This window comes from Oryzias latipes, chromosome 5 (genome assembly GCF_053564925.1).
Source record: "Oryzias latipes strain Hd-rR chromosome 5, Olatipes_Hd-rR_3.1".
Lineage (NCBI taxonomy): Eukaryota > Metazoa > Chordata > Actinopteri > Beloniformes > Adrianichthyidae > Oryzias > Oryzias latipes.
Window position 1 is genome coordinate 21,785,113 of NC_136241.1, and position 8,770 is coordinate 21,793,882.

The 8,770-nt window shown below is 45.6% G+C and overlaps 1 protein-coding gene across 17 annotated transcripts in view; it reads right to left on the reverse strand.

Annotated features, from left to right (window-relative positions):
• The window catches only part of ptprt (protein tyrosine phosphatase receptor type T), a 311,398-nt gene extending 304,286 nt beyond the window's left edge, over positions 1–7,112 (reverse strand). For all 17 annotated transcript variants that reach the window (XM_078948035.1, XM_078948033.1, XM_078948029.1 and 14 more), the window contains exon 1: positions 6,666–7,112. In XM_078948035.1, the coding sequence (XP_078804161.1) occupies positions 6,666–6,747 (82 nt within the window). In that variant the 5' untranslated portion in view covers positions 6,748–7,112. The remainder of the gene's footprint in view (positions 1–6,665) is intronic.
• Between the last annotated feature and the right edge of the window lie 1,658 nt (positions 7,113–8,770).

Sequence of the window (8,770 nt, forward strand, 5' to 3'; positions counted from 1 at the left end):
TTTTTGTGGGTAAAAAGAAACAAAAATAGACCCAAACTTAATAGCTATTAGGATGCTTCTGTGCAATAGAAGCAAATGCAGAGATAACCACTTAAAGCAAAAGACTAAACCATTGGCGCCTCACTTCGATTTTTGCCTATCAGTGCAAAATCTTTCAGTTTCTGATTACAGCAGGAAACTTTCAGTCATTGGCAGTGTGCAGTTGACACAACAATCAATTATAATGAAATTTATGTTCTCTAAATGACTACCAGAAAAAAATTTGACTCTACATTCAAGTATCATTGATTTTAAACTTTCAGATTTAAAAGGTAGGTGACGTCATGGGGAAGAAAAAGAGAAAACACTAGATAATCACCAAGAAATCTAGCCACAGGGGTTGCAAGCCAGTTGCCTCTGTGCCGGTCCCAAGCCCGGATAAATAGAGAGGGTTGCGTCAGGAAGGGCATCCGGCGTAAAAATTGCCAAAATAACCATGCGAATCATCCACAACACTTTAGACATACCGGATCGGTCGAGGCCCGGGTTAACAACGACCGCCACCGATGCTGTTAACCTACAGGGTGTCGGTGGAAATTTGACTACTGTTGGTCGAAGAAAGAGGGGAGGCAGAAGGGCACGTGGCCAGAGAGAGAAGGGAAAAGGCAGGAACATAGGTTTGAGAATAGGGACTCTTAACGTTGGCACAATGACAGGGAAAGGCAGAGAGCTGGCAGACATGATGGAGAGAAGGAAGGTAGATGTACTGTGTGTGCAGGAGACAAGGTGGAAGGGCAGCAAGGCACGTAGTATTGGAGGAGGATACAAACTGTTCTATCATGGTGTTGATAGGAAGAGAAATGGGGTAGGTGTGATTCTGAAGGGGGAGTTTGTAAACAGTGTTCTAGAGGTGAAAAGAGTCTCAGACAGGATGATGAGCTTAAAGTTAGAAATTGAAGGGGTGATGGTGAATGTAGTCAGTGGGTATGCGCCACAGGTTGGCTGTGAGTTAGAAGTGAAGGAGAGATTCTGGAGTGAGTTGGATGAGGTCATAGAGAGTTTCCCCAGAGGAGAGAGAGTTGTTATTGGAGCAGACTTTAATGGGCATGTTGGTGAGGGCAATAGAGGTGATGAGGAGGTGATGGGCAGGTTTGGTGTGAAGGAAAGGAATCTGGAGGGACAGATGGTGGTGGACTTTGCGAAGAGGATGGAAATGGCTGTAGTCAACACTTACTTCCAGAAGAGAGAGGAACATAGAGTGACATACAGAAGTGGAGGTAGGAGTACTCAGGTGGACTACATCCTATGTAGACGAGGTCATTTGAGAGAGGTTATTGACTGCAAAGTGGTGGTAGGAGAGAGTGTAGCCAGACAGCACCGCATGGTGGTGTGTAAGATGACTCTGGAGGCCAGGAAGAAGAAGAGAGGGAAAACAGAAAAGAAGACCAAGTGGTGGAAGCTACAGAATGAAGAAACTTGTGAGGAATTTAGGCAGAAGTTGAGACAGGTCCTGGGTGGTCAGGATGAGCTTCCAGATGACTGGGAAACTACAGCAGAGATTATCAGGGAAACAGGTAGGAAGGTGCTAGGTGTGTCATCTGGAAAGAGGAAAGACGGTAAAGAGACTTGGTGGTGGAATGAGGAAGTACAGGAATGCGTCCAGAGGAAGAGGTTGGCTAAAAGGAAGTGGGATGTAGAAAGGACTGAGGAAGGTAGACAGGAGTACAAGGAAGCGCAGCGTAGAGTGAAGAGAGAGGTGGCAAAGGCCAAACAGAAGGCTTACGATGAGCTATATGACAGGTTAGACACAAAGGAAGGAGAGAAGGACTTGTACAGGCTAGCCAGACAGAGAGACAGAGATGGGAAGGACGTGCAACAGATAAGGGTGATTAAGGACAGAGATGGAAAGGTGCTAACAACCCAGGAGAGTGTACAGAAAAGATGGAAGGAGTATTTTGAGGAGCTGATGAACGTGGAAAATGACAGGGAAAGAAGGGAGGAAGATGTGGTTGTTGTGGAGCAGGAAGTAGCAGAGATTGGAAAGGAGGAGGTTAGGAAGGCTCTGAAAAGGATGAAGAGCGGAAAGGCCGTTGGTCCTGATGACGTACCTGTGGAGGTATGGAAGTGCCTAGGAGAGACAGCAGTGGAATTTCTAACAAGGTTGTTCAATAGGATTTTAGAGAGTGAGAAGATGCCTGAGGAATGGAGGAGAAGCGTTCTGGTTCCGATCTTTAAGAACAAGGGTGACACGCAGAACTGCAGCAACTATAGAGGAATAAAGTTGATGAGCCACACAATGAAGCTGTGGGAAAGAGTAGTGGAAGCCAGGCTTAGGAAGAAGGTGGAGATCTGTGAGCAGCAGTATGGTTTCATGCCCCGTAAGAGCACCACTGATGCCATTTTTGCTTTGAGAATGTTGATGGAAAAGTACAGAGAAGGTCAGAAGGAGCTGCATTGTGTGTTCGTAGATTTAGAGAAGGCGTATGACAGGGTGCCGAGGGAGGAGCTGTGGTACTGTATGAGGTCGTCTGGAGTGGCAGAGAAGTATGTCAGAGTAGTTCAGGACATGTATGAGAGAAGTATGACGGTGGTGAGATGTGCTGTAGGTCAGACAGAGGAGTTCAAGGTGGAGGTGGGACTACACCAAGGATCAGCTTTGAGTCCTTTTTTGTTTGCTATGCTGATGGACAGGATGACAGACGAGGTAAGACAGGAATCTCCCTGGACAATGATGTTTGCGGATGACATTGTAATTTTCAGTGAGAGTAGAGAGCAGGTGGAGGAACAGCTAGAGAGGTGGAGGTTTGCTCTGGAAAGAAGAGGCATGAAGGTCAGTCGTAGTAAGACAGAATACATGTGCCTGAACGAGAGGGATCAAGGTAGAAGCGTTAGGTTACAGGGGGCTGAGGTGAAGAAGGTGCAGGAGTTTAAGTACTTGGGGTCAACAGTTCAGTGTGATGGGGAGTGTGGAAAAGAGGTGAAGAGGCGAGTGCAGGCAGGTTGGAGCGGGTGGAGGAAAGTGTCAGGAGTGTTGTGTGACAGAAGAGTGTCAGCAAGACTCAAAGGAAAGGTGTACAAGACAGTGGTGAGACCAGCTCTGCTCTATGGGTTAGAGACGGTAGCAGTGAGACAGAGACAAGAGGCTGATATGGAGGTAGCGGAGATGAAGATGTTGAGGTTCTCCTTAGGAGTGACCAGGTTAGACAGGATAAGGAACGAGTACATCAGAGGGACGGCTCATGTTGCCTGTGTTAGCGACAAAGTCAGAGAAGCCAGACTGAGATGGTTTGGACATGTTCAGAGGAGGGATAGTGGATATATTGGTAGAAGGATGTTAAAGATGGAGCTGCCTGGCAGGAGGGCAAGAGGACGGCCAAAGAGGAGATACATGGATGTCTTAACAGAGGACATGAAGTTGGCTAATGTTAGGGTAGAAGATGTCCATGATAGAGTGAGGTGGAAAAGGATGATTCGCTGTGGCGACCCCTGATGGGAAAAGCCGAAAGAGAAAGAAGAAGAAGAAGAAGAAGACTAGATAATCACCAAGAAGGAAGTCATCTTTCTGCAAGAAAAAGGATTGCAGACATGCTTTGCTCAGTGCATTACCCAGTAGGATTGGCAAAAATGATGCACGTTTTTCTTAATCCTCAAAGGTTTTTACGAACTATTGACTGCAACTAATTTACTTTGCACAAACAATGACACAATCCAGACAGTGGACTTTCACTGTTCTTTTACTTAAGCACCCGCAGAATTCACTCTGTGTGTCCCTACCACACACACACACATACACACCAGCAGCACTTAACATGGCCTGCCATTAGGCTGTCAGTTAGTCAGGCCAATAGAATAAGTGCCATGGATTAGGCTGAGACAGACACACACAGAGAGGGAGAATGGACAGCATACTAAACAGAGCGTGGCATGAGGTGACAGACATCCTGTCATGAAGCTGTCTCCCTCCTTAGGACACACACACAGTACACAACTATTATAACCACTCAGGCAATCAATAACTGAAACATGATTAACTTCGTGTTTTTTTTCTTCCTTTCTTGGACTTTCTGGACATTTCTCTAAACGCCCTTCTGTTTTTTTCTTCTAAAATAAAGGGCAAAAACATGAGGATCACAGGTTGTTTGTTTTGTCATTTCCCCTCCTTTTCGTTTTTCTTTCACACCTATTCCTACTCGCTCCATCTTTTCCAGGTCTTTTATTCTCCCTCTTTCTGCTTCTCTCTTTCCTCTCGGGGAATCACCCCTCACCTGCATATGTATTCTGCCCTTCTTCCTTCAACTTCCTACATCTTTGTTTTAACCTTCATTCATTGCTGCATCTTCGGGTCTCTGCTCAGAAAGCCCTCTTCATCTTGGTTCCTTCTCCATCCCGCCTTCCTCTGTGTCACCCATTCCTCATGTAAAAGCTTCTCTAATTGAACAACCAAAAGATATGACTTGATCTCAGCCACAGACTTGTCCTCGTCCCCTCCATGTCTCCACATCAAACAGCTCAAGGAGAAAACGAGACAGTGATGCACGGTCACTCCTTTTTCTCCTTCAGCCTCTTTCTGCTGCTCTCTCCTCTTTTTGTCCTTGCTGTCGAAGAAATCCGATTAAGTAGAACGTAAATTGTAAACGTGTTTCCTCTAAAACGCACTTGAATGCTCATCACCTTCACATCAAGGCAGAGCGATTAGTGGCCGCTGTAACTCAAAGAGCACAGCAGCTCTGAGCACACAAGATTAGAAGGACGGCTTCAAACAGATGCAGCACCTTCAAAAGGATCTGCTCACTATAGCTTTTAGAGAAAACTGGACTTCTGGCTAAAGATTGCAAGACAATCTTGACGTGAAGCCTAAAATATCTAAATAAATGAAGTTTAACTTTTTAAACAGTAAATCCCATTTGCACAACATGAGGATGAATTAGAGGACAGCTGACTTTATAAGACAGACAGTGGTTGAAAACCAACAGTCAGGCTACTCCTGCTGCAGCTGAGTGGAGATTCATGCTCTCTAAAGCCAAAACCAGGCAGGTCAAAATGGGAAAGGAAGAATCCTGATCCGGAACACTGCTCTGTCTGCTTGCGCCCTAACTTCAAGCGCGCTGGTGACTGTGGGATCAGGCGCACAGACATCGCCCTCTAACGGCTTAAAGCAAAACAGCAGTCTGGGGAAATAAAATATTCGCAGCTCTTTGCTCCAGACTCGCACGCTCTCACCCACTTTAACAGTAACTTTGACCCAAAAAAAGCTGTTGGGACTTAAAACAAATTATCTTCGAACATATTTTTACTTCCATATATTTTGCTGATTATTTTGAAATTGAATATTCACTTCCGTGTTATTGTAGGTCTGATCAGAGTGGTTCTTTCCTCACTTTAGTGCGAACATATCACGAAATTCAAACGTTTCGAAGTTTTTTTTCCTGAGTTTTCTATTTTGAAAAAAATAATAATAATAAAACCGCTGTTATATATTTGTTATTTTAGAGTAAGAACGATGGGACTTTTAGATTTATTTGTTCGTTCCTGCGACATGACGCACAGTCTGCTGCTCCAGAGGAAGGGCTTCGGTCATAAGGGACAGTCTCTCCGTCAAAGCAGCCTCTTTTTGGAGCCTTACGCTCTCTGAATACCAAGCAGACCAAGAGTGTGGATCGCCAGCCTCAAGAGATTCTTTTAAATCCAGCAAACCTTAACAGACGCGGCAGCAGGAAGGATTTCACCCCTTTGATAGTTGTATTTCTATTGACTTTAGATGAACAATAAGAATAGGAATACAGCTGCGGCAACAGGGTGGAAGAGAAGCGATGAATAAACGCGTGAGGATGCGGTTGATGCATCTTTTCTTTAAATGTCATCTTGATGTAGAGTTTACTTGCCATTCGGGAGCGATCTGACGTGATCCATTCATTTAATCTATGGATTTTCATCTCCAGCTTCTGACTGTTTTAAATCACCGATTCGGCAAGAAACATTCAATAAATTGACACTTTTTGAAGCCCCCTACGCGTAACAAGTGCCAGAGAGTTCCGTCTTAAGCGCGCAGACCCAGCTGAGGACTGCGTGGGTCCGTGGCTTTACAGCCTGCGTCTTACAGGATTGTGCAGGGACAAATTGAGTGCGGTGCAAGGTCAAAAATAAAACAAATGAACCCTAAAAGCAAAGCGGCAAAGGTTGGAAAAAGCCAAATTAGTAAGTAATGTATCGGATTAACGGACTCAGATATAAGTTGCTCCCGGACGCAAACATCTATGAGTTTTCTATCCACTGCTGCTTTGACAACTTCCACAACGTTTTAACGTTTTTTTTCTTTTGTTTGTTTTTGGCGCCCAGACGGCGCGTCGCCGTCAGTCACCTGAGTCCAGCGCGAGAAGTATGTAAAATAACCCGCCAGAACAGCAAACCGAGTCACGGGTAAACCTTGAAACATATTCCATCTGTCGCAGACATTCGCAAAATATAGACTTTTTCGGGACCTCCAGCTCGCAACAAAAGCAGACGGAGAACCTGAACCAAGACCAAATCTGACCAAACCCGCAGCGCCTCTCGGCAGTACTCTTTGCGCACATAACAGCTGACTTTGGCGGTATTTTTACCAAACACGCATCTGCTGTGGACTCTCGAGTCCTTCTCGGGAGTTAACAAAGCATCTTAAAGGCTGACACGACATATTGCATGCTTACCTGGAAAGAATTGTCCTTCAGTAAATCCCAAAAGTAATAAGAAAGCCGTCAGTAAAACGCAAGAATAACTCCGTTCATCCATCTTTCTTTCTTTCCTCCTCTTCTGTTTACGCGGGATAAATATATGGAACAAACTATTTAAGAGACTCCAGTCTGTTCATCAAAGTGATTCTCCTCAGTTTAGGACGGGGAAAAAACAAACGTGAATAAAAATCCGCGTGCTGTTGCAGAACAGCAAGCCGAAAGTCAAGTTGGAGCGCACAGAGAAGTTAGAGCGCGCTCCACACCTTTCCTCTCCTCTCCTCTTTTCGGGTCTGAGAAGGTGTGTGCGCGTGGCTGCGCGCGTGAACCATGAGGCCAGTGAAGGGAGGCGCGGTGTGCACGTGTGCGTGCTCAGACGCTCTCTGACTGGCTTACACGGAGTTGGAGAGGAATGGAGAGCGGTGCGCTACATTCCTGGGTGCCAAACATAGTGGGGCTACGCGCACGGATCTTCCGGTGACGAGTTTCAAAGTAAGGTTCGTTACTGCCGAGATTTAACAAAAGATCACCCTCAAGAAAGATCCATTTAGACTCCAAAAAAAGAGACACTAGATAGAGCTAAGGAGCGCTGTCCGTTTTATATCTTTAACCTTAGGAGGATTGCAGCCGTTTACTTTAGTTTTCGTTGCAACTCGTTAAAAAAAGTTTAGTTTGTGTTTTCAAGGAAAAACAACTGTAACATTCCCTATAGTGTTTGTTTTTTTGTTTTGTCTTAAAGGAAAATGTAAAAAGATGACCCAAACCAGCTGAGATCAAATGTGATGATGAAGCAGCCCTCCATCACAAGGACTTGTTCAACTGTACAGTCACCTTTCTGTTGTTCTGACATCATAAATTCAATGAGGATAAAATAAGGAGTGCAGAATAATTACAGTAGTCATAAATAAAGCTATTTAAAAGAAAACATTAGTACATTCTCATGACTACTGACTCCAGAGAAAAACCCATCTGGATTAAAAAATCCATCCATCTTCCTCCACTTATCCAGGAGCGGGTTGCAGGGGCAGCAGTCTAAGCAAAGATACCCAGACTTCCCTCTCCCTGGCCACTTCCTCCAGCTCCTCTGGGAGGACCCTGAAGCGTTCCCCGGCCAGCCAAGAGACGTAGTCTCTCCAGGGTGTCCTGGGTCTTCCCCGGGGCCTCCGTCCAGTGCGACATGCCCGGAACACCTCCCCATTGAGGCGTCCAGGAGGCCCGAGCCACCTCAACTGACTCCTCTCGATGTAGATGAGAAGCGGTTGTACTATGAGCTCTCTGCGGGTGACCGAGCTTCTCACCCTATTCTAAGGGAGTGCCCAGTCACGCTACGGATGAAGCTCATTTTAGCCGCTTGTATTCGGATTTAAAAATCCAATTTATAATTTTAAGTCATGTGGATTAAGATTTCTGCCTTTTGAGTTCCAATTTCCTGACTGTTCGTTCAATAGTAAGTGAGTTTATTTTGTAGACTCCAACACCGTCTTCTCCCTGCTGTCTACTTTCAGCTTGACCGTCCTGCAGCCCATTTCTCCGGCTTCCCCCGGGTCCCGCCGCCTGCGCTCTCCGCTAAAGAACAGCTTTCGCCCTCGGTGTTGTGTGCGCGCGCACTCTGCCCGTCATCAGATCCGTCTCACTGCACTCATTTTACGGTCAAGGGGTATCCGTTTTCAGGGTTACCTCGATCACCTCACCACATGCACGAACGCACGTGCACCCTCAGATACCTGTACTCTGCAAGGACCGGGCCTGCCTCTCCAGCTGACCTTTGGGCACGAGGAGCTTTGCAGAGCCGCACGCTGTCACAAATGCATTACTGCATGTAATCTGAACTTCTGTCTTCTGTTTAGAGGATTAGACTCCAAAACTCAGAGGAAAACATTCCAAGGTAAAGAAAGACTTCTTGATAGCGCATGCTCAGTTTGAAACTTATTTTTAAGATTGCTGCAATTTTCTTCAGTAAATCAGTTTACAAGCGGGTTTTTTACCCAGGAGAAGCTGATTAGCAAGTTAAGGATATGCAAATTGTGTTATGGAAGGATTTCCGCCTGTTTGACAATCAAATAACACATTTAACAATGTTAGCA